This window comes from Capricornis sumatraensis, chromosome 22, assembly GCF_032405125.1.
Source record: "Capricornis sumatraensis isolate serow.1 chromosome 22, serow.2, whole genome shotgun sequence".
Classification (NCBI taxonomy): domain Eukaryota; kingdom Metazoa; phylum Chordata; class Mammalia; order Artiodactyla; family Bovidae; genus Capricornis; species Capricornis sumatraensis.
Genome location: NC_091090.1, coordinates 24664991 through 24690578, shown reverse-complemented (window position 1 = coordinate 24690578; position 25588 = coordinate 24664991). Strand labels below are relative to the sequence as shown.

General features: G+C 43.0%; 2 protein-coding genes across 4 annotated transcripts in view; one reads left to right on the top strand and one right to left on the bottom strand.

The window, feature by feature from the left end:
* PLA2G7 (phospholipase A2 group VII) overlaps positions 1–10120 on the top strand; it is a 34732-nt gene extending 24612 nt beyond the window's left edge. For both annotated transcript variants that reach the window (XM_068960897.1, XM_068960895.1), the window contains 7 exons: positions 799–867; positions 1830–1956; positions 3288–3401; positions 4641–4732; positions 6088–6258; positions 9153–9301; positions 9949–10120. In XM_068960897.1, the coding sequence (XP_068816998.1) occupies positions 799–867; positions 1830–1956; positions 3288–3401; positions 4641–4732; positions 6088–6258; positions 9153–9301; positions 9949–10091 (865 nt within the window). In that variant the 3' untranslated portion in view covers positions 10092–10120. The remainder of the gene's footprint in view (positions 1–798; positions 868–1829; positions 1957–3287; positions 3402–4640; positions 4733–6087; positions 6259–9152; positions 9302–9948) is intronic.
* Positions 10121–13033: 2913 nt separating this feature from the next.
* On the bottom strand, positions 13034–23905 carry TDRD6 (tudor domain containing 6). Of its 2 annotated transcripts, XM_068961117.1 has the most exons (4): positions 17860–23905; positions 16702–16826; positions 15596–15685; positions 13034–13063 (listed from the first exon to the last, which is right to left on the bottom strand). In XM_068961117.1, the coding sequence occupies exons 1-4, from the start codon at positions 23903–23905 to the stop codon at positions 13034–13036; spliced, it is 6291 nt and encodes a 2096-aa protein (XP_068817218.1). The 2 variants fall into 2 exon arrangements, with proteins under 2 accessions (XP_068817218.1, XP_068817219.1); XM_068961118.1 differs by lacking the exon at positions 15596–15685.
* Positions 23906–25588: the final 1683 nt, after the last annotated feature.

The following is a 25588-nucleotide window of genomic DNA, read 5'->3' as shown; positions in this document are numbered from 1 at the left end:
AAAGAACCAAGGCAGAGAGAAGATAAGTGATTTATCCCAGGTAGACAGCTCGTAAGTGAAGGAGCCAGGATCCAATAACCTGCAGTGGTCAGAGTGTAGGTCCTGTTGTCTTAAGCATCACGTTGTACAACCTGCCTATGTTACGTATTTTCTTATCATGACCTAGTAACTGGGACTTCCCTGGTGGTCCAGTGGTTAAGACTCTGTGCTTCCAATAGGGACATGAGTTCAATCCCTGGCCAGGGAACTAAAGTCCCCATGCCACTTGGTGTGGCCAAAAAATGGGAAAAGAAAAAAAAAAAACCAAACCTTATAATTATTCTAAAGCCAAAACGTTATTATCTGTCCCCGCCGATGAGGACAGAAATGGAGTAATGCAAGTATTTAAAGTCGTATAACTAGAAACAGGCAGAGCCAAGATTTAAACCCAGAACTCTCAAAGGCAGTATTTACCATCACTGCAGCAGTGTTTCTCAGCCTTGGTACCCCGGATGCTTGGGACTGGATCATTTCCTGTTGTGAAGGTAGTCCTGTACATCACAGAATGGTTTTAGCAGTATCTCTACCCACTGGATGGCAGTAATATACCCCCCCTACTCCTGATAATGAAAATACCTCCAGACATTGTCAAATATCCCCAGAGGACTAAAATCAGCCCCCTTTGAGAACCACAGCCCTATTCTTTACCCCAGGGCACGCCTACAGGGGGAGTCCTGCCATCCAATTCCCAGGTTTTATTTGTGGATCCCTTGTGATTGTGACTGGTAGTTGAATGCTTCTCTCATTTTTGTTTTGAAGGACGATTTATTCTGCTATTGGCATTGATCTGGCATCCCACGGGTTTATAGTTGCTGCTGTAGAACACAGGTATGTCACTTGGTATGTGGCTGAGCTCTACCTTTCCTAAAGGTTTATACAAAGTACTGTTAGAGGGAATTCCTTGGTGGTGCAGTGGTTAGGACTCATTCTCACTGTCAAGGACCTGTGTTCAGTCCCTGGTTGGGGAACTAAAATCCTATAAGCTGTGCTACTCAGCAGGAAAAAAACAATACTGATAGAATTGTCAACTATGATTACCCATGACTGAGAAAAAAAGGAGACTGAATTAGATTGTCATGTGTATAAAAAAACAGCTAACATTTCTCGAGTTCGTTTTCATATACCATCATTGGGTTCATCGTTGTGTTCATTAAGTGCCGTGCTCATATACCATCTCATTTAATCTTCTTAACAATCCTTTAAGATGTTACTATCACTGTATCAAGGGAGGCTGAATATGAAGCTGAGGAAGGGTTCAGTTCAGTTCAGTTCAGTTCCATTGCTCAGTCGTGTCCAACTCTTTGAGACCCCATGAATCGCAGCACGCCAGGCCTCCCTGTCCATCACCAACTCCCGGAGTTCACTCAGACTCACGTCCATCGAGTCAGTGATGCCATCCAGCCATCTCATCCTCCTGCCCCCAATCCCTCCCAGCATCAGAGTTTTTTCCAATGAGTCAACTCTTCGCATGAGGTGGCCAAAGTACTGGAGTTTCAGCTTTAGCATCATTCCTTCCAAAGAAAGAAGGGTAATTTGCCCCAAACTACACACCTAGTAAGTGGTGGTGCTGGGATCTGATTCGGGAGAGAGTGTTCAACTCCAGGGTCTCCCAGAATTATGAAGACAGAGTGCCTTCTTCACAGGCAACAATGTCTTTTTCTTAGAACTCCCTTGGGGCCTCTTTGATTAAAATAAAAAAAAGCAGAGTGGAAGAAGGGAAGTCAGAAAGAATCAAGGATGGGGGTGAGGAACACGAGTGACATAAGTCATTGATTCTGTTTCTATCGTAGAGATGGCTCTGCGTCTGCGACATACTATTTCAAGAACCAGTCTGCTGTAGAAAGAGGCAGCAAGTCTTGGCTCTATCTCAGAACACTGAAGCGAGGAGAAGAGGAGTTTCCTTTACGAAATGAGCAGGTACGTTGAGGAAGAGAAGAGGTAGCGTGCTGACCAAAAGATGTAGGCAAAATGATGACATTTGTTCATTTAATTATCTTACATAGGGCAGACTGTGCCCCTAGTTCTCCTTACTTCCCATTCCCAAAAGATATGTCAGAAGGTTCCCTGAGTAATCAAATTCCCTTAATGAAGTACCTGGGTCACAGTAAAAACAAAGACCAACACGAAAATCCTAGGAGATGACTGAATATTCAGAATTCTTTTGTGTTGGAACTGAAGTCTACTTTTTACTGAGGTGATGCTATGCTATGCTATGCTAAGTCGCTTCAGTCGTGTCCGACTCTGTGTGACCCCATAGACGGCAGCCCACCAGGCTCCCCCGTCCCTGGGATTCTCCAGGCAAGAACACTGGAGTGGGTTGCCATTTCCTTCTCCAATGCATGAAAGTGAAAAGTGAAAGTGAAGTCGCCTAGTTGTGTCCGACTCTTAGCGACCCCATGGACTGCAGCCTACCAGGCTCCTCCGTCCATGGGAGTTTCCAGGCAAGAGTACTGGAGTGGGGTGCCATGGCCTTCTCAGACTGAGGTGATAGAGAATATTATTAAGAGTTCAGGCCTTAGAATGCAACTTTCTTTGTTTGAATCCTGATGCCATTACTCTGCAGGTGCAGTGGGCTTATCTTGGACAAGTTACTTGTTCTTTTTGTTTTGTTTCCATGTTTTAGCTGTTATGAAATAATGAACATTAACAGTATCTCATATGAGGCTTTGAGCAAGACCAAGTGAATAAAAGCATGTTATTTTCTACCTCTGTGCCAAGCTTCATGGCTTCCCAGGTGGCTCAGTGGTAAAGAATCCACCTGCAATGCAGGAGACCCAGGTTTGATCCCTGGGTTGGGCAGATCCCCTGGAGAAGGAAACGGCAACCCAACTCCAGTATTCTTGCCTGGGAAACCCCGTGGACAGAGGAGCCTGGTGGGCTACAGTCCATGGGGTCACAAAAGAGTTGGATACAACTGAGCGACTAAACAACAAGCCAAACTTTATAGAGGATGCTTTCACATGTCTTATTGCATTTAATCCCACCTGCGTTTCACTGAGGTGGACATTATTATACAATAAATGGAAGCTCAGAGAGGTTAAGCAAATCCTTTGAGGACACACAGTGGGTAAGCAACAGAGCCAGGATTTAGACTAAGTGATAAGTACCTGCAAAGCTGGTGCCTGGCTCATTATGCTAGGCTGTGTTCTATAGGCAACCAAATTTCGTCCTGTGTTTCACCCTCTACACAAGCTTTACATGTCACAGCTCTTTACTTTGTCATGTCCTACTTCTAATCATCCTCTTAGTTACGGCAACGAGCAAAGGAATGTTCTCAAGCTCTCAGTTTGATTCTGGACATTGATCACGGGAGGCCAGTGACGAATGTACTAGATTTAGAGTTTGATGTGAAACAGCTGAAGGTGAGCTTAAAAAAAATTCATTTTCCCTTGGCCTGGACTTCTTTGTTGCTCTTATTATTGTCTGTTTTACTGCTATAATACAAGGTACAACATGATAAAGGGCTTCAAAAAAAAAAGAGTACTGGGAAAGTATTCCAAGAGTGAGAAATGCATTAGGTTGAACTACGTGTACAATTGCCACCAGCCACCTTTGATCTACAAAAAAAAATTGGCAATTTCGTGTGTTCAATATAATATCAACAGTGGAAGTATTGTAATTTCTTGGGCAGCTCCTGCATCTTTTTGAGCTTGATCCTGAAACACTGGTCAGAAGTTTTAGACAAAATGCTGGGGTAGGGTGGAAGCACATCCCAGCGGATAGTGTGCTTGAAGACTCAGAAGTGTGTGGGAGTGTGGAATACAACGAAGGGAACAAACTAAGATGATGGTCTGTCCTCTGGACTGTGAGTCATTTGTGCCACTCAGCTAGCCACTCCTGTCTCCTTGGCTTTGGACATGTGGTCCCCTTGGTCTGATGCCTCATCCTCCTGACGCAGACCTGCTTAATCATCAGCCTAAGTCAGGCATCTCCTTATCCATGAAGCTTGCCTGGGCCCCACTGCCCATCTGGACTGGGCACACATGCTCCTTGGCACCTCCTTACCTCATCTGCATTGTGTATCTGTAACTCCTTCCCAAATAGACTAGGAATTCGTGGGAAATGAACTGCAGTGCCTGGCGCAGAGCAGGTGTTCAATAAATACTCAGAGTACGGACAAATTAATGAATGTGGAGTGCGGGAGAGGGAGCGATCAGCAATGACATTGATGATGCAAGTGTGGGTGATGAAGAAAGCCATGAAGTTCACTTCTTTATTTGAGGTTTTTGTTTTTTTTTTGTTTTGGTGCTGAAACCAAAGAAGTTTTTGTATATATATAGATAAAACTTATACATATGTTTTATAAGTATATATATAGATATGTTTTATAAGTATATATATAGATACGTTTTATAAGTAAATATATATAACATGTTTTTGTATAGAAGTGTTCATATATATAGGCATGTATGTATACGTACACATGTGTGTGTGTGTGTGGGTGTGTGGGTGCATGTGAGTGTGTATATATCTCTTTTCTAAGAATCAAGGTACTTAACCATGCCTGTGAAATAATAATCTTGTGATTCACAAAATCTCTGCCTATCCTCTGAACAGCCTGTGAGATACTTATGCATTTATGTCATGCTTTTTTCACATAGGACTCTATTGATAGGGATAAAATAGCAGTTATTGGACATTCTTTTGGTGGAGCCACAGTTATTCAGACTCTTAGTGAAGACCAGAGATTCAGGTAAGAGAATAAGGCTGAGAGAGAGAATGTTAAGTTATTGCAACAGGGGGAAGTCATAACACATGTGATATAGAATGTATCCAAGTTCTTAGTGAGGAAGAGACCTTTTGGAGTTCACAAGTCCATTCTTTTGCCTCCATAAAATCCTTCACATGAATTTTCCTAAACAGAAACATCTACTTTGGCTATTGAAAATTCTCCCCATCTCTGTTTTTCCTCATTATTATTTATCTGTTCAAGGGCTTATCATTTTCATTTGGAAATTTATCTTTATATATACATATTATCTGTGACATAATGATTGTAATAATAATGTCATCTTATACTATTTTCTAGATTCCCCAATTGGCAGGGCATTTTTTTTAAAAAACTGTTTTACATTTAAAAAAAACTGTTTTACATAACTCACATTTGCACTATCTCAGCTCCAGGTTTTCATACATGAAATTTTTACTGAGAACATACCACCCACCTCCAAACTTTTATTCTTTGTATCTCAGTTTTGACATCCTTTTCTCTCAGAAGTTGATTCCAATTCTATGTTAGATGGGCAGGGCATTTTTAAATTATTATTTTTTCCATCTTTAAGGTTGAGCATGGGCTAAAATTACATAGCTACTGGAATGAAAGTCAGGACCCCAGTCTTCTAACTTGAAGGAACATTTTCTTTCTTGAACCGTTTCATCCCAAACTGATGAGATCACATAGAATCAACCATGTAGAAAGTAGGATCATTCGTGAAACTTTAGCTCACATTTCTTAAAAGCTATTTCAACATAAGAAGATTCTCTTCGTTCATCCATTTAGCACATAAAATAGAGTCTCCAAAAGGCCAAGAAACATTGGATAACTTAACTTTAAAGAAAGAGAATGAATTGCATTTTCAAATGATATACTCCACATGCTTTTCTTCAACTCTCCCAGGGGAAGTATCTTTACACATAAAGGAAAGGGTCTAACTGTTACTCAGAAAGATATAATGAAAATGAGAACACGGCAGGGTCCAGAAGAACTAGAAAGACAGGGGCAATCGTGCATAGACTGTATCTTTTCAGATAGACACCCCACAATTTTATAGAATTACTTATTTTAAAATTGATCTTGAAGGATGACAAAAAAATTTTTAATGTTTCTAAGGGTTGTAATTCTCAAATGCCTCCTAAAGAAAATGGTGATGTAATTACAAGTTTGCTGCCTTGCAAAGCTAATGATATCCCCTTCCCACACTGAAGGGTAATACCTCTTCCGCCCAGAGAGATCACCCATAACGAACTGGTGAGGTGTTTGTCTCTGAATCCCTGTGATATTAGAAATCCCTGCATGCGGGCAGCATTTAACCAGCCCTCTTCCATCAGGTGTGGCATCGCTCTGGATGCATGGATGTTTCCCGTGGCTGATGAAGTATATTCCAGAATTCCTCAACCCCTCTTTTTTATCAACTCAGAACGATTCCAATACCCTTCTAATATCATAAGAATGAAAAAATGCTTCTTACCTGATAGAGAGCGAAAAATGATTACAATTAGGTAAGTATCAGTAAGTGACATTATGTCATCTGAAACAGAAACCTGAAACTTGGATACACAGTCAGTGAATATCATTGAGTAGCTAGTCTAGAATTGTTCAGTTTGTTGTTTAGACTTGGAATAAGGGAGACTGTTAGGTAATCTCAGTTTCCAAGTGCATTTAGACTTTCTCTTTTTAAAATGCACTTTTTTTGAGTAGTGTTCGTATATATCGTACATATGCTGATAATTAAAATTTGCATCAGGATGCATGCTACTTCTGTCTGAATATAAGAGCAAGCCTACACATTTCTAGGACTGGGGTAGGGGGAAGTATTCCATCATTAGGCTTGGCTTAGAACATTTTTTTTTTTTTAAGTAAGATGATCTGCTGAGATCTGTACTGTGTTTACTCATTTGGTAAGTATATGAATTTATTAATTCCCAAAGCTATAATGGGATCCCTTTGAGGGTTGACAATATACTTACATCGTGGATAAAAAAGAATTCCCATAGGGTTTTGAACTTGTAGTGAGATGTTACAAAAACTGGGCTTCTGCTTCTGTCTGAACCTGATTTACTCAGAAGGGCAGAGAAGAGGTGCCAGGAAGTAAACACACACTGTAAAGGCAATAAACACTCTGGAGACAGAATGGAGGGCTGTTTTCTAAGTGAAAGTGAAAGTGTTAGTCGCTCAATAGTGTCTGACTCTTACGACTGCAAGGACTGTAGATCACCAGGCTCCTCTGTCCATGGAATTCTCCAGGCTAGAATACTGGAGTGGGTAGCCGTTCCCTTCTCCAGAGGATCTTCTCAACCCAGGGATCAAACCTGGATCTGCCCTTTGCAGGCAGATTCTTTACAGTCTTTGAGCCACCAAGTAAGGTGCTCATAAAAGGCTGCTTAGAAGAAATGGTGGTACAATGGGTCTTAAACAATCAAAAGGCTTTAGATAGATGGTGAGAAAGGACCCAGATATTTAAGGTAAGGATGTCAATTTAGCTTATTGGTATATGCAAGTCTGTTTAATTCTAAAACAGAAATAGTAGAGAATACTCAGCCTTCCTTATTAGGCTATCACTCTCTCTGTTTTTTCCCTTCTCTGCCTCCCTGTCCTGACTTCCGTTTACTCTGACTTCTGCAGTCTGTCTTCTGACCTTGGGAGTGAGCTGAAACTGGCTCCACTAGGGATACAGATGGCTGTGTTGCTATTGGCAGCGTCAGCCCTTGTCTCTGCATCCCTGCCACCTGTGGACTACCCCCATTTCTCCTCCCGTGGGTACCACGACTCCATTCTCCTGCGCTTCTCATGTCCTGCAGACGGCTCCCTTCTTTTCTCCTCCACGCACTCCTTCTCTTCAGGCCCTCTCTCCACTGCAGGCAGCATTCAGGGCTCTGCTTTCAGCTGTCTCATGGCCCTGACTGTTTACCTCCTCTCTACTTTTGACTCGAAGTTTGGATTGGGATGTGGGAAACACTGAGCAGAGTTCTGGGCTCTATACTGAGTAGAGATAACTGAAATAATAGGGGTTTGCTTAAAAGTAGCAAAGTAAAGAGGAAGAGTGACATTGAGTGGGGCTGGAAAGGTAATTTTTGTTCTGTTCTGTTCTTTTACATTTTCTTGGCTGCACCACATAACACGTGGGATCTTAGTTCCCGGGTCAAACTCACGCCCCTTGCATTGGAAGCAGGGTGCCTTAACCACTGGACCACCAGGGGAATCCCTGGAACGGGTGTGTTTTAACCTTTAGATATATGTGTTTGGTCACAAATTGGAAAAGTACAGAATTTGTATTCAATGTATTATCAATGAAATCTATGGAGGAGCTGAGACTGCAAAGTGAGAAAAGAATTGGTCTGAAAATAGAATCTTGAGGATTTAGGGGACGAGCCAGTGAAGAACAGAGTAGTTCAGGCAAAGGAGGAAAGATGTGATGTCAAGGAAATAAAGTGGGGGAAAAATGCAAGAAAATCAAATGTCAAATGCCCAGAGATAGTAAAAACTGTGCATTGAAAGTGGCTGTTCTATTTGATGTTTGAAAGTGAAAGTCACTCAGTTGTGTCTGACTCTTTGCAACCCCATGGACTATACAGTCCATGGAATTCTCCAGGCTGGAATACTGGAGAGCGTATCCTTTCCTTCTCCAGGGGATCTTCCCAACCCAGGGATTGAACCCAGGTCTCCCACATTGCAGGCATATTCTTTACCAGCTGAGCCACAAGTTCATCAATTAGCAATATTTATGAAGGGCTTTCCAGTTTAAATAATACAAGGCAAATTTTTGCTTGTTTTTTAATCTACTTAATCCAAGGCTGAAATACAAGGTGTTTTGCTCAACAGCAAATAGAGATCCAGTTAAGTGTGGTGGTAAGGGGGCAGGATTCTGGCTCTGGGTTTAAAGACCATCAACATAAAAAACATTCCATCTACTCAAATCAGAAGTGACCTACAAAGCAGGAATCATCTCTTCTAAAACCAAGATGCCAAGCAAGACAGGAATCTTTGCCTTATTTGTCTGGAGGGAAGGATGCTTACATACTTGTAAGCATACTAAGTCACTCAGTCATGTCTGACTCTTTGCACCCTCATGGACTGTAGCCCACCAGGCTCCTCTCTCCATGGGATTCTCCAGGCCAGAATACTGGAGTGGGTTGCCAAGCCCTCCTCCAGGGGATCTTCCAGACCCAGGGACTGAACCCCCGTCTGTCTCCTGCATTGGCAAGCAGGTTGTTTACCACTAGAACCACCTCTCATACCCCTAAATGAACAGTCTTGTGACCCTTGAGTACATCTAGGGAGATCAGATTTACAAGTTTTGTTTCCTTGGGTTTTGGCCAGCATCTTTCCTGCACCTTAACTACAAAAATAATATTGTCTAACAAAGTGATTTGCAGATAACTCCTTTCTCTTTCAGGGGTTCCGTCCATCAGAATTTTGTTGACTTCACTTTTGCCACTGGCAAAATAATTGGCTACCTATTCACACTGAAAGGAGACATCGATTCCAATGTAGCCATCAGCCTTAGCAACAAAGCTTCCTTAGCGTTCTTACAAAAACATTTAGGTAAGATACGGCATCTTCTTTCCTGACATCGACCGGATGATTCTCAGGACAAAACTGTTTATTTTAACTCATGCGCATGTGCTCAGTCATGTCTGACTTTTTGTGACCCTGTGGACTGTAGCTCGCCAGGCTCCTCCGTCCATGGGATTCTCCAGGCAAGAATACTGGAGTGGGTTGCTATGCCCTCCTCCAGGGGATCTTCCCAACCCAGAAGACCAAACTTGGGTCACTTGCATTGGCAGGCGGGTTTTTTTTTTTTTTTTTTTTTTTTTACCACTGAGCCACCTGGGAAGCCCTATCTTAACAGCGTAAGTCCTATTTTAAGGTTCCCAGTTGGTTTACAATGTAACACTGCAGTCAATCAGCTGGAAAACAATTTGTGATTTTGTGTACTTGTGTCATAGGCAGCAAGCCTGCCTGTTAGAGCTAACAGTGTTTCGGTGAAGCCAGGCGGGGATTTCCATGCTCAGACAGCACGGGGCCTCAATCCTCTCATTCAGATGTTGCAGCTACCTCGTGCTCACAGGGGGCTTGTCGACTCCTTAATCCTGACGTGGTGTGTGTGGTTTGTGAGGCTAGGATGCCCCCTAGAGGCACTGAACTGTTTAATGCTCTCAAAAGTTGAATATGACGTTTCTATATTGCAGGACTTCAGAAAGATTTTGATCAGTGGGATCCTTTGGTTGAAGGCGAAGATGACAATCTTATTCCAGGGACCAACATTAACACAACCAACCACCAAGCCACTCTGCAGAACTCCACAGGAACAGAGAGACCAAATTTAGATTAAAAGAGCTTTTTAAAAAGTTTTGTTTACAAACTTGTCTAAAAGTGTGTGTGTATATGATTTTAGTGTATTTTCTCAAATAGCTCATATTAAAAAATGTAGGCTATACCACAGTAGTGACTGAAGCTTGTATTACTCTTTTTCCCTTTAAATTTAGAAAAAGACGGCTACATATGAAAATCATAGCAGCCTAAATTTTAGTTTTACTAAAGTGATCCTTTTTCACAGTAAAAAAAACTGATTTTACATTAGTTCAACAGACACATATAATAAAACAGGCACAAGGCCACTGAAAATGTGTTACAGTGACCTACAACTCCTAAAAATATAATAAACAGATTTTCTTGCCTCTTTTTTTCTGTTATAGGCTATAGAATCGAGTTTTAGCATCATGGTCTGCTATGTAGGATGTGGCAGCACTTCCATTTGACCTTGGGTCACAGTAAGAAAAGGTAGACCAGGTGGATAATAAAGCCACTGCTTTACCGTGGAATTAGCGCTAGAGCACACTTTCAATAAGACGACCACACGGGGATGGAGGCTGGTGACAAAACAAAGGCAGCAGATTAAAGCAACTTGGTGATTTGCTTGCATTCACTGTGTTTACCTCAGAGACATTCTGTTTACTAAAGAAAGGTGCATATGAGTGGCCCTCGATTCCAGCCATCACACATAAAGTTACTGATTCAACCCTAGGCTGCGAAGGATATAAAGGGAGAGAATATAGGCGTGTGTATGGCTGACACATTTTGCTGTCCAGCAGAAAAATTAACACAGCACTGTACTCCAATAAAAATTAAAAACATGAAAACAGGGAAAGTGAAAAAAAAAAAAGATCAAGATTCAACCTTGAAGAAATTCCAGTTTTGCTAACTTAAAAAGGCCATAACTTTTACTGCTTCATTTTCCATGAGATTTAATGGATCTTTTAAATTTTATGTGGAGTAGTAAAAGGAGAAAAGCACAATAAATGGAGGTGAAAAGATCACTGAAAGATGTGTACGCTTGCGCCTCTGGGAGTCATGGAAAACGTGTTTTGTTTCCCAAGCGGTATAGACATTTCTGCCACTCATCAGCCAAGTGTATTTGGGTCTAAGAATGGTCTTGTTCCTATGAATGCTGCATAATTAACTTTCACGAAAGCCAGTGAGAACAAGGGTAACCAGTACTTAGTAAGCAAGCCTGGTTAACTATTCTATGCCTATTCCTTTTGCCTTGTTAATAAGTGACTGCATTTTCTGATTTGGCACTCAGGCCTACCTTAATGTTTTAATGTGCAAAATCACTCATTTTGAGAAATATAATTTCTCCTATAACTGTTCAGAGTAAATATTTTAAAATGAAGAGTTAAATTCTTTATCATGAAACAGATGGCTTTCTATAATCTGGCCTTCATACATCTCTGAACTTTGCTCCCAGGAATTAATTCACAGCTACAACTCCTACATGAATGAGCCAAATATGTTCATTCATTATCCTAGGAACAAGCAATATACTAATCTACTTCAATTACACGTAATGTAAAACCCTCTCCTTTTTTTACTTATTGAAATTTTACCCAACTTTTAAGGTTTTTAATTCTCCCTCTTCTCATCAGGCTTCAGAGTTCTCATAACGTTTCATACACACCTTTTTAGAAATGATGTTCCATTCAATAGCAGCTCTTTAAAATCCTGTTTGTGGCACAGGCTGATGCAAAAGGATCCAATGAAGTTTAAAAAAATATAACCTACCATAGTGTATACTGAGCCTCTTTCAGGGAAAAGAAGGAAATAGTTATCAAATGCCTACTCCTTTCCTGGCACAATAAGTTATTTCTAATCTTAAAAACACTGCAAGAAAAGTTTTATTATCCCCATTTTACAGCTGAGGAAGATCAAGGCTGAACAATAATATAATATCCTGCCCAGGTCACATATCTAGTAAGCCGCGTACAGGTAAGGTCTATTTCCTAATGTTAGGATTTGTTTGCATGCTGCTACCTATGCAAAGCCTTGTTTTAAAAGCATGGGCTTTGAAGTTAGATGGGTCTAGGTTTGCTCAAGCCTCTCAGATTTGCTAGCTCTTTGACAGGCAAATTATTTATCTTCTCTGAAAAGCTTCAACTTTCGCACCTATAAAATATGGGTAATATTAATATGCACCTCAGAATCAAGGATTACATGAAAAAAGTGCATTGAAAGGACAGTGAGGGACTAACACACGAACGCTACCATTTACCATTACTATGTATCCCCTAATTGTAGAACTGTGGTTTGTTCCATGGCCACAGACTTCCTCTAGTTTCCTTCTTTGCACCTTAGGGCCTCAGGAACTGAAGCCCTGCCCCTGCAGCGGAAACTCAGAGTCTTAACCACTGAACTGCCAAGGAAGTCCCAGATGTTTTCTTTTTAATGAAATGAAATTATACTTTTCAGGACAAACTTTATTCAAATTTTGTGTCATATTAGTATACTTCTAAATTCAAACAGAGTATTAGTCAAAACCAGAACAGCAAAGCTTCAGAAACAAAACAAAAATTTTGAAGGAGTTACTGCTAACAAAGCCATCCCCCCAAGTAGCATCATATACTATGCTTGTCAGAAACCTACAATTTTCTATTTTAAACTATTATTCAGAAGAAACCAAAATACTCCTTTTTTTTGCAATGTGAGTAATGTGTTAGCCCAACTGTTTAGCCAAATAAATCCTCCCAACTGATTAGAAAGAGGACACATTTAAAGGGAGAGGAAACATCTCAACTCCATATATACAGAAACAGCACTATAAATACACCACACAGGCAGTTTCAGACCTGTTTTGTTTTCAACACAAAGTTTTCAAAAATGACAATATCTTGTATTTACAAGCTCTCAATTTTCTCAAATATTTTTGTTGGTCTGGTTGAGATGGCACTTATTTCAGAGCAGCTTTGAACTGACTGACCAGACTTAATCGATCCACAGTTAAATCTCCATCATCTCCAGGCCTCTTTTCTGAAACAAAAAGAGAAAAACCTCAGGTTGAGAAAGAAATGTGAAAATAAGAAAAAAAAAATGGGGGGGAGGGACACGGTGTAGGGGAGAGTGTGTTGTGGCTTACAGAATCTTAGCTCCCTGACCAAAGACTGAACCTATGTCCCCTGCAGCGGGAAGCATGGAGTCCTAACCTCTGAACCACCAGGGAGTGCCCAAGAAGATTATTTACGTGGGTGCTACCATGACAAAATTCATGTCCTTTAAAAATGGGGAGAGGGAAAAGATGCATATTCTAATTACTACAGGGAATTATTCCCACAGATATGATTTTTTAAAAATATTTTAATCCTCACACTGTATCTATTATCATACAAAGTTTCTCTAAAAGATTATGAAATTGGCATATTTTATATTTTACTTGGATGATGTTCAGAGAAGGCAATGGAACCCACTCCAGTACTCTTGCCTGGAAAATCCCATGGACAGAGGAGCCTGGTAGGCTGCATTCCATGCGGTTGCTAAGAGTTGGACACAACTGAGCGACTTCACTTTCATTTTCATGCATTGGAGAAGGAAATGGCAACCCACTCCAGTGTTCTTGCCTAGAGAATACCAAGGACGGCAGAGCCTGGTGGGCTGCCATCTATGGGGTCATACAGAGTCGGACACGACTGAAGTGACTTAGCAGCAGCAGCAGCAGCAGCAGCAGCAGCAGAATGATGTTGGCAAGTAGTTCTTTGTTCTCTTTCATTAGTGCATACTTTCACATAACACTAAAGTCATCAAGAGCTGATTTCATTCTCCACATGCCTCAATATTGAGAATCCCTTGGACTGCAAGAAGATCCAACCAATCCATCCTAAAGGAGATCAGTCCTGGGTGCTCACTGGAAGGACTTATGTTAAAGCTGAAACTCCAATACTTTGGCCACCTAATGCAAAGGGCTGACTCATTTGAAGAGACCCTGATGCTGGGAAAGATTGAGGGCAGGCGGAGAAGGGGACAACAGAGGATGAGATGGTTGGATGGCATCACCAACTTGATGGACGTAGGTTTGGATGAATTCCAGGAGTTGGTGATGGACAGGGAGGCCTGGCGTGCTGCAGTTCATGGGGTCGCAAAGGGTTGGACACGACAGTGACTAAACTGAACTGAACTGAACCCTCAATTCTAAGAACCAGTGTGCCTCTTATGAAAAAGATCATGCATTAACCAGGAACATCCAACAAACTCAATCACCATATAAACTAAGAAATCTCCAAAGAAATTCCAAGAGATTATTTAACAAAGATCACTTGAATGTCTGTATCTGAATAAGTAGATGCAAACCCTGACATGACCAGATATTGGAATTATCGAATACAGATTTTGAAGCAAGAAGTTCAACAAACTCCAAACAGGATAAAATCAAGTGTCTACACATAGCCCAGGAAATCACCTATCATATAATCTTAACTGAAAAATACAATTTATGTGTGTATGTATGATGAAATCAACCATGTTCAAAATATATTGCTGATATGTTTATATCCCATATAAACAAAAATTCTTAAAATCAAACCGATTAATCTGTCTTTGGATGGATGTCTTACAGGTGATTGCTACTTTCTCCTTTTTAACTTCACCATTTTCCCAGATTTTCTGCATCAAAGGTATTTTATCAAGGTCACAAAAAACAAACAATTTCCTTTTTTTTAATCCCAAAATGAAAATCAAGGAGGAAAACATTAATAAGTAGTTTTCCCAAAGAGATACAGGGCATAAAATCCAGAAACATTGATTGTGTTGTTGCTGTTTTCCATTGCTGTTATTGCAAGTGTTTTTTCTTCCATTATTCCTAAATACAAATGCTTAGAAAGCAGTTCAAGTTGAAACAGAGCAGGACCCTATGGTCCATGCCCCACTGTGTCCTCAGCCTGCCTTTTGTCTGAAAATCAATGCAATCAGAAAAGTGAGAAAATGCAGAAATCAAGGAAAACAGTCAAAGGAGACCAAATAATAACAATGTAATTATTAAGCATAGTCAAGGACCTTCTCAAGGGCTGTAGATAATATGCTGAGCCATATCCTGTGAGCTGTGTTGCAGAAATACCAGACAGACAAATTAACTACATGATGGTCAGACTGTAGCCATGACATAACCTGACATAGCTGGCCTCAAAGAAATGGAAACAAACTGGCCCAGGAACTGAAGATCAACTGTACCTAAAACAACCAAGATAATTCTGGTCAGACCACTGATGACCAGTTTCAGGATGACTGCCAGAGATGACTGTGTTGTTTCTACACGTAGTACCCTCCTTCTGTCTATAAAAGCTCTTGCCTACTGACTGTCAGTGGGGGGAGTCGGCCTTTGGACAGACATCTGCCCTCCCCTCATCCCAACCCAGATGCCGGGATCTGAAATAAAGCAAACTTTCCTTTCCACCAACCCCTGGCCTCTTTAATGGTTTCTAAGCGGTGAGCCGTGGGACCTGCACCTTTCAGTAACAAAGTCACCTTTCCAAATGAACAACAGTCTCACTAATAACTGCTTAAATATACTCATACCTCAGACGGACTCTTATCCAACTTGGGTATACCATTCCAGACATTCTCAGGGTTTACCACCTCCTCTATGCCATTTGAAAGGTCCAAAACCTACAAGAGAAAAAAAGTAATAAAAACTGGTAATTCCAACACTGTCACTGATTTATGTTAGTTACACAGTATCTTTTTTCAAATGAAATACTTTAAAAGGCAGTTACAATGATCTTATTAAACTTCAACATTACATTTCAACTCAATGGTACATCAGTCCCAAAAAACATATCTTGAGTATCTATGCCTAAACATCAAAGATGGATGTTCTCAAATTCTCATGGTGTAAGTCTGCACATTCCTAATCCTTCCCCCTAGAAATTCTTCATTAGCCAGCCAGCGAGGGCAAAGTCCAGGAATCGATATTTAGGAAATGTGGCAAGGGATTCTGACACAGGTGGTTTTTCAAACCACAGGAAAAACACCATTTACTGAAGGTTTCCAGGAGATTTTACACAAGGGAATGATAGAGTCAGATTCTCATTTGACAAACAGCACACTGGCAATGTGGAGAAACAACTGATGGAAGACTAGAGGTAAACCAATAGAAGGTTATTAGAGGAATCTAGTCGGGGCTGGTTCCCTGGTAGCTCAGAAGGTTAAGAATCTGCCTGCAATGCAGGAGACCCAGGTTCAATCCTTGGGTTGGGAAGATCCCCCGGAGAAGGGAATGGCTATCCACTCCAGTTTCTTGTCTGGAGAATTCCATGGACAGAAGAGCCTGGCAGGCTACATGGGATTGCAAAGAATCGGACAAGACTGAGCAACTAACACCAACAGCTGTGAAATGAGAAACTTAACCAAAATAGTGGCATTAGGTATAAAAAGTTTTAACTGAGATAACAAGCGGAAAGTATGCAACTCTGTGACTGATAGGATTCCTGGGAGACAAAAGAGCCCTGAACGCTTAAATATAAACTTTTAAAATAGTTTTTGCATTGCATCAATTATCAGGGAGAATGAGGGGTAACTAATCTGTTCAATGGGATTTTCTAATCTGGTAAAGTTTGGTAAAATTTCCTAAACAATCTGCAAGTACATTTTGAGACAAAGGACTTCACTGCAATTTTACATACCTTTGTGCCCTCTTCAGCTATTTCCAAAATCTCACACTTAGACCACGTGTTTCTGAGACTTGACCACACAACACATTTGGATCCAACAGTAAATCCTTTCAGAGTGTACGTGTTCTCTGGTTGAGCTGCCAGATTGAACACAGCGAGAGTCAAAGCATATCTCTCAATGTTAGACATGCAAGCACAGCATTTCCCTAACACGCATTCACTACTCCCGTACCATCGATGTCATGGCACAGTACAACGTGTCCTGTCTCCCTAATTAACATGACCTCTATTTAGTTTTTACCACTGTACGTATGTGGACACACAGAAAGGGTGAGAGACGGATGAAGGAAGTATATGCACCATCACAGCATTCACAGTGGCCACTGCTTGGTGGTGGAATCATGCTGATTTTCATTCTCCTTAGTCTACTGTTTTCTCTGTTTTGTACAGTGTAATAATACTGTAATTATGCAACGATCTAATAAATAAAATTGACATTTAAAAGTCTAACATTGATTTTTTTTAAAAACCTCAAAGATAAGCCATTTTGTGTAACTTTCAAATATTATTACGTAGGCAAGAAAAAAGCAGCAAAAATAATTTATAAAAAACTTATTAAAAAGTTAATGGTAATAAGTGTTCTCCAATATTTACTCGCGGCTGTTAACTTTCTTGATTAATATAGGCTCCCTAACTCTATTCTTTTAAGTGTTTCAAAACAAACGGCAAAGTATATGTATGAAGAAAACCAGTTGTTTTAAAACTCTGCTAAAGTGATCCCCAATGTAAATTCATGCCTACATTAAGCTTGGCAAAGGAGCACTACATATTTTTAAAAACTGACCAAAAAACATAATGTCTTGACCTAGAGATGATTTGTTTACATTTGAAATGGGACTACTTTTTAGAGACATAAATTTTAAGCATTCTATTTTTAAAAGCAAAAATAATTCAGCATTTTGCACAGTATATAAAGTATTATTTCACATTAATTTCATCATGTTTAAAATACCCTTCATAAAAATCCAAATCTAATTCTCTTTTCAGGTTTTCAACTCCCCTCAAGTTATTTTTTTAATTCAATAAGAATTATTCTCTTCTCTTTAAGATAAATAACTGTTTTCCCCTAAGTTAAATAAAAGTGAATGGGGGGTCAAAAACTGCACATACCTGGGATATGATCTGGTAAGGTGTAATTGTGTTTCCTTGCATCTCTGTATTCTTCTTCAGAAAACAGAGAGGTCAGTGATGACATGGCATCTCTGTTTGTACATTCTGTAAATTCTTCTTTATAGATACTCATTTCAATCTGCATCTTGGCATCGCAAGTCTGTCTGCGCAGGCGCAGCCTACGCTCCTCATCAGAGCTTTCCGCACAACTGGATCCTCTCACGTCTTCAGTGCACAGGGATTCTTGGGCTTTCTGACTAACTGTTAAAGACAAAGGGTTTATTCTGTCCTCCAGACACAGCTGGGCTATAGGCAATTCTAGTTCAGGCTGTTTCTCATCTTCACAGTTGAGGGGCAGCTGCCCTGGCAATGGTGGCAGGGTGACCTCTGGGTCACAGCCTTGGGGAAGAGTAATGGTTGGAGGCACCAGGCCCAGATCTTCTTTCTCCTCATCCCCGACCAGGGAATGCTGCAACTCGATGGATTCCAGCTCCAGGAACTCTTTGGACTCGTCGTCAGGAGAAAGTGGTACCTCGAGAGAATTTAGTTCCAGGACCTCCTTTGCCTCGGTGGCATGTGGTAAGAATGTGTTAAATCCTGACATTGGGGACTTATCATCAAACTTTGCTCTGTCACCAAATAGGCCCTTGATTTTTTCTTCCAGCAACTCAGTGCCAATCTTATTTTTGCCTGGGTTTTCAAAAGCTTCAAAAATGTTATCAGTTTTGGGGTCATAGAATTTACCTGGTTGCGTTTCAAGGATCTTTAAGTCTTTGTTGAGTCTTTCCAAGAGCTCAGCTGTCTGGGATTCAACATGGAGTATTCTCTCTTGTCCAAGTTTACTGATTGATTTCTTAAGTCCAACGTCGGGACTGGGGAACCGGAGAGCTCCCTTTATTTCTGCATCATTTTTTTCATACCTCAGATCACTGCTACTCATACCAATCTTAGAATATTTCTTCATTTTCTCACTAATGCTTTCACCTTTGCTTTTCAAGTCAACGATGGCTAAAGGGATATCACAAACGTCCCTTTTGATGTCTAATATTGTTATCTCCAACACATCTTCTGTGACTATTTCATAAAAGTAGTCACATCCCTCACGAGGGCATGCGCCCTGCGAAATATTAAATCCTGAGAGGCAACATGGAAAGGCTTGCATGGGCACAGCCAAAAGCTCAGAAGGGATGTTCCAGAGTGCTTTTGGGTCCACGGAGTCTTCAATGTTTCCAAAGTCCACAAGCCTGATGGACACAAGATAATCTTCACAAATGCTGGTGACAAGGGCCCTATAATAATGCCCATCTTCTCTGTATCTCACTATGCAAGGATCTCCAATACGAGGGCAGTGGATACGACTTCTCTGATCTGCCGCCTGCTCTCCCGCAGTCTGAACTTTCACTTCTAAATGCTGAAGTTTCTTGGTATCCGCAAACTGACACCAAAAATATTCAGGTCCGTCGATCACCGTGGCATAAGCTCTAATCGTCTTCATCTTTGGATTATACCAGTTAAGAAACATAGAAGTGTCTACGTCTGTTTTGCTGACCGATGTGGAACAGGCCCCTTGAACTATTTGGGTAGAAAATTCTAGTTGAGATTTTTCACTGAATGCATATCTGCTCACCATATCTTCGGCTATGATCCCATGTTCATCAGCAAGAGTAACTTCCCATTTGTCTTGAAAGTGAACAAATTCGCATCTTATTGGAGCCTCATCTGTCCTTCGGGAAAAGTAATGCATCACTTCCTTATGGTTTAAAATCCCAGGAACCCCAAATCCCTTTAAGGAACAGGGAATGCACAGTCCTGGTAACAGTGCGTTAACATGGTCAAGTTTGCCTATTTTGTTTGTGTGAACCACAGAGACATTGCCATAATCTATAAACTGCACAGAGAGAAGGTCATTGGGTTGTGGTTCCTTGACCACAGCACGATACCATAAATTGTCTTCTGGGAAAACAGCACATATTACATCTCCTCTTTGCAAAGGTGGGCCTGCATAATATTCAGGCCTTGTTCTAGTATCATTTAACCTCTCTGAAAGACGATCAATTTCAGCCTCATCTTCTGTTAGTTGAATGTAAAAGTCTGAAAGGTCATTTATATGAGAAACATACACAGTTGTTTTAAATCCAGGCATTATGGCCTTTTTAGGGAACTCAGAAATTTTTAGAGGCAAACCTTTGTCACATGAATCTCTTAGTTTTCTCTCTGAAAGAGAGGCTTCTAGTTTTGTGGCTTTCAAGGAGGGCTCTGCCGAACTTTCTAATTTCTTATCTGTTGTTAATGGAGACACTTGATTATTTTTATTTCCCACAGAGTCCTGGTGCGGAGTGACTAAGTTTGTCTTTGTTGAACTCTGTAAAAATTTGAGTTCCCTACATGCTGAGCTGATCTTAGGTTTGTATGTTTCTCCTAAGAGTGCCATACTATCTGGTTTGTTCTCTGATTTACTTAAATACTCTGTAGGTGACAACTTCACATCTGCCTTTTTCACTTCAAGAGTTTCAGTTGTAGAGAGGAATGCTTTGCTTTTTCTTCTCCTTGTCCCACCTTTGTAGCCCCGGAGCCCTAACTTCTCGTTAATAGTAGCGTTAATTTGAATGCTATCATTGTACAGTTCAATAATCAGTCTTCCATCTGGATCTTTTGCTACGACCAGAGCCTTCAATGACTTATCTAAAACAGTCTCCCGAAACCACGCTGTAACTTCTTCCGGTATATGATCGGGAACATCAGATAACGAACATTTAATGGCTTGCATGGGCAAAAGTAAGACACTGTGCGCATCACTAGGCACTGGGCACAGATCATCACTTGTTACCACATGAATGTTCCCAAAATCAACAAAGAATACTTTATTTGGTTCTTTTTCTATGATCACCCCCCTACACCAGTTTCCATCAGTATACTTGGCAAGGCACAATGTGCCGGGGACTAAGTGAGATGTTCTTAAATGCAGCAAAACTTGACTTAATTGTGTAATATGATGGGACAGCTGTTCTAAAATACTTGCATTTCTTCCCAGCTGGCAATAAAATGTCCAAGGGTCATCAACATGTGTTATGTACACTGATTCTTCATTTCCGATTTTCATGTCATAGGTAGAATAGAAGTAAGAATGGAGCTGAATGGAGAACTCTAAAGGTTTCTGAAGTTTTACTGGTCTTGCAAGTCTCTTTTGTACCAAAAAATGGCATACACTCCGGAAAGGTGTTAGCAGATCCACCACATTAAACAGTTCATCATGAATGGAAGCCAGAGCAAATATTGTGCACTTTAATTCAAGATTGTTTTCCCGTGCATTATCTATAAATTCAATAAAAGCTTGGATTGCTTTTTCATCCCAAAGAAAAGGATTTTGTCCCATTGGCTGAATTAAATTATAAAGGCTGCACCTAAAAGCCTGAACCTTAGCCTTCAGAAACTCTTCAGTAATTGAATAAATATTCTTCACAGATATCATTTCTTTGTCCCCATAATCTACAAATATGATGTTGACATACTCTGAAGACTGTGCCCCGGTAATCAGAGCTCTGGACCATTTTCCATCCGCTGTTCGTTTTGCCAAACAAGCAGGAGTAGTTCCCTCGTGGGGAGGAGCTGTGTTGTTGCAATAGTCCTGAATACCACCCATGAGTGCTTTAAATCTCTGGGTGTTCCTGGTCAGCTGACACCAAAAATGGCCGGGATTTTCAATGTAAGATACTCTGACTTCGACTGTAGTTCCAACTTGCAGCTCTCCTTTACAAGAAGAGCCTGACTCAATTCCCAAGAAATTCTGTACCAGAGGAGAGTAAACAGACACTCTCTTCTCATTGTCCTGCACGAGTCCAGCTGAAACGTTTGTCATAGCTGCTGTGCCAGTCACTACTTCTGGAACAGCTGTAGTTTTACCATCTCTCACGGCTTTTTGTTCTACTTCCTTCTTGGCAGAAGATATTCTGTTACTGTCTGTGGTAAAATGGTTTGAAACATGCCCTGGAGAGTGGACACTTACGGAAAGACTGTCCTTTGTTTCAAATTCGTGGTACTTGGCAAATCCAGCTTGAGCCATCACCTTACTAATGTTTTCCTCTCCCGTTCTTGATTCATCAAGAATCTCAATAATATACTGATTATCCTGCTTATCAAGGACATGGATAACTAACTCTTTGTGGAGCACAGTCTTTTTAAAAAAGGAAATTGCCTCTTGGCTCCAGTGTTCTTCCAAAGGCCAAATATCGGCCAGGGTGCACTGCAGGGCCAATACCGGTAGCCGCCTAAACTGAGGGAGCAGCATCCTCACGTCATACCGGTTCACGTTTTCTGAATTGCCCCGGTCGACTAAGAACACATCCACATTCTGGTCGTCTAATCGGGTGACCATAGCCCGGAAGTAGCCATTTTCTTTCCATTTGACACAGCAAAGATCATCGGCTTCGGGTTTCAAGATGACACCATCCAGCTTACTGGCAGAGGCATAGAAACTGCACATTTTCTTCATCAGCTTGCTGAAGGTGCCATTGTGTTTCCTCAACCTAACCCAAAACTCAGAAGGATTTTTCACAAACTCCACCTGGGCGTCATAGAAGGTGTTCATCTTTAACCTGATAGAGGGTAAGGTGGGGAGTGAAATCTCTTCATCCATTTCTTCCGCAGAAGATTGACACTGAAAAGCTGTTTCCGGTTCTGCCTCCTCTTCTCTGCCCTGGCTCTGAAGGAACCGGTCAGCCAAGCAACAGGACTGTACTCCGAACACACAGTTAAGATTAATCCCATCTTCGCCATATAAGGTGACGTAATACACATGCTCGAAGGAACAATAAAATTCAATCTTTGCGTTCACTGCCTGGCCCAGAATCAGTGCCTTCAGGTCACCGACCTGGGACCGAGACCAACCTCTCCCACCATCCCAGAGTCCGTACAGTGCGCAAGGGTAGGTCACCACAGGCATCCGAAAATATTCAGGCAGCAAGTAGCGGAGGCTACTACAACTCACTAACTCCTTCCTTCCATAGTCGACGTGAAGCACCTGGGCACAGCGCTGGGGCCGGAAAGTCTCAAGCAAGAGCGCCCTGTACCAAAGTCCATCCAACCCGCAGGATGCGCAAGGAGAGCCAGGCTTGTCTGGGCTCTCCTCTCTCTCCTCCCAGGGGGCACTGGTAGAGGGCTCGTCCCCAGTCCCCGGGGAGCCCCGATATACCTGAGCCATGCTTTCGGAGAGGCGGTGGATCTCCTGCGAGAGGCTGCGGAGCTGGCAGTGAATGCGGTGGGGATGGCACACCTGGGTAACCACCACGGGCTCCGTCACGCCCAGCTGCAGCTGAGGGTAGAAGTAATCCAGGCCAGGCTGCTCCTGCCTAGGGGGGACTCGCGGGACCACCGGGGCCCTGGGGCCCAGGATAGGCGTTGCGGCCGAGAGGTAGCGCTTTAGCAGGGAGCGGAAGACGCCGTCAGGCACCTGCCGAGCCAGGCCGAGCTCCTGCATCTGCTGGGACAGCTCGGGTACCTCCAGGAGGACCAGGCGGTGGAGCAGCAGGATGTCCAGGACGCGCCCGTGCACTTCCTTGCCCTGCAGGTGCCTAAGGAAGTCCACAGCGCTGGCCGCCCAGTGCTGGGGCTCGCCCCCGCCCGCGCCGCCGCCGCCCACCGGCACCAGGCCGGCCAGCACGCAGCCCAGCACCTCCGACGGCAGGTGGAAGAACTCGCTGCGCCCGGGAGCCAGCGAGCCCGCCCCGGCCGCGATGGTGCGGCCCTCGTCCAGCAGGAAGACCCGGCTCTCCTGCGCCTGCCGGCTGACCACGCGGCCGCGGTGCCACAGCCTCCCCACCTGCACCAGGCACAGCTCGCCAGGCAAGGCCGAGGCACCGCCCAGCATCCACGGGCCACGCGCAGCCGCCGCCGCTTCCTGGATCTCCCGGCTCAGCCGCACGTACTCGTCTCGCCGCTCGCCCAGCAGCCCCCACAGCTGCACGGGAATCACCTCGGGCTGCACGTCCACGAAGGACACCCACAGCACCAGCGAGGCCCCCGGCGTCGGCAGCCCGGGCGTCGAGCACATCTCCGCCGTGCTGCCCGGCCCGGCCCGCGAAATCCCGGAGCCGCTAGGAGAGCCCCGCAGACGCGGGCTCGCCCGACACACGGACAGGGAAGGATACCCGGCCCGGCGCCCACGCCGCAACGCCGCCGCCGTCGCCGCTGGGCCTCACCTGCTCGCGCCGACTGGTAAGACCCGACGGCCAGCCCAACCGCCCAGGGTCGCGCCGCCGCGCAGGCATTTGCAGCGCGAGGAGCCCTGGCTTCCGGCCGCGGGCGGCGGGCGGGTCTGCGTGGGCGGGCGGGGCGGCGCCGGGCCCCCCGGGGGCGGCGGGGACGCAGGCTCCGGGCGCAGAAGGGGCCTCGGGGGAGCCGAGACGCGGCGGGATCCCGAGGCCACCTGTCGCTGCTCCGAGTCCCTTCGAGTCGCTTCGGTCCGGTCCGGGGAGCTGGCAAGCCCCAGACCTCGCGGGGACCTCCTTCTCGGCCGTCTGACCGAGACAGACGGAGCCCGACGAGCCCTGCACGGTGCGAGCCATTGAAGAACCGCGAAGGAGAAAGGGAGGCGCGAACGGCACTTTCGAGGAGTTGGGCCAGAACTCTGAGAGACCCGGGGCGCTCCCGGGAGCGGACCGTGCGGTGGCGCTGGCGTCCCCGGGGCGGACATCAGCTGTGCGCTCTCAGCGACGTAGCCGCGGAGCCTGTCGCTGATAGTCTCTGAAGTCTATGAACTTGTTGGATCGCCTGGATAGAGTTATGATGAGGGTTACGTAGACTGTTAAATGCTTTCTTCCCCACGATTACCCTGTGTGTTTCTTTGCTGTTTTATTTGCCCACTTTGCAGGCGTTTGGTCTCCATTTACGCACGGAGCTACTGTAGAACCAGACACCCATACACACTTGTAAAACTGGAAAAAAATCTGAATTTGTGGGTTATTCCAATGCCATTTTGGTGGTTTTGATTGTGTACTACAGTTGTTCAAGATTTGGGTAGGACTGGGTGAAAAGTGAATGGAAATTTCCTGGACACTTTTTGCAGCTTTGAAATTAGGTAGTGCTACCCTTTCAACTTTATTCTTTTTCCTCAAAATGGTTTTTGGCTATCTAAGGTCTTTGCTTTTTCCAATGTATTTGATTGAGTTGGCCCAAAAATTCATTCAGGTTTTTCCATATATTACAGAAAAGCTGTAACAAACTTTTTGGCTAATTCAGTGGAATATACTTGTCATTTCTGGGGGAAAATAATCGAGATTTTTTTATTAGGATTGTATTGAAGATAGTGATCAATTTGAGAAATTACATCTGAGCAATATTGAGTTTTCTGGTCCGTGGACATGGTTTCTCTCTGTGTTAACTGAAGTATTCCTTCTTTGTCTCAGCACTGTTTTATAATTTTCAGTGAACAAGTCTTACATGTAGTCTGTTAGATTTATACCTAAGTTTTACATGGTTTTTTATGTTATTGTAAATGATATTAACAAAAAAATTTAGCTTCCAATTTTTCACTGCTAGTAAATAGCACTATAATTTTGTGACTCCCAGGTAAAAAATCCAGCTGCCACTGTAGGATCAGGAAGATCCCCTGGAAGAGGAAATGTCCATCCATTCCAGTATTCTTGTCTGGAAAAGGAACGTGGCAGGCTACAGTCCATGGGGTCACAAAGAGTCAGACACGACTGATTGAGCACACACATGCACGCACATATAT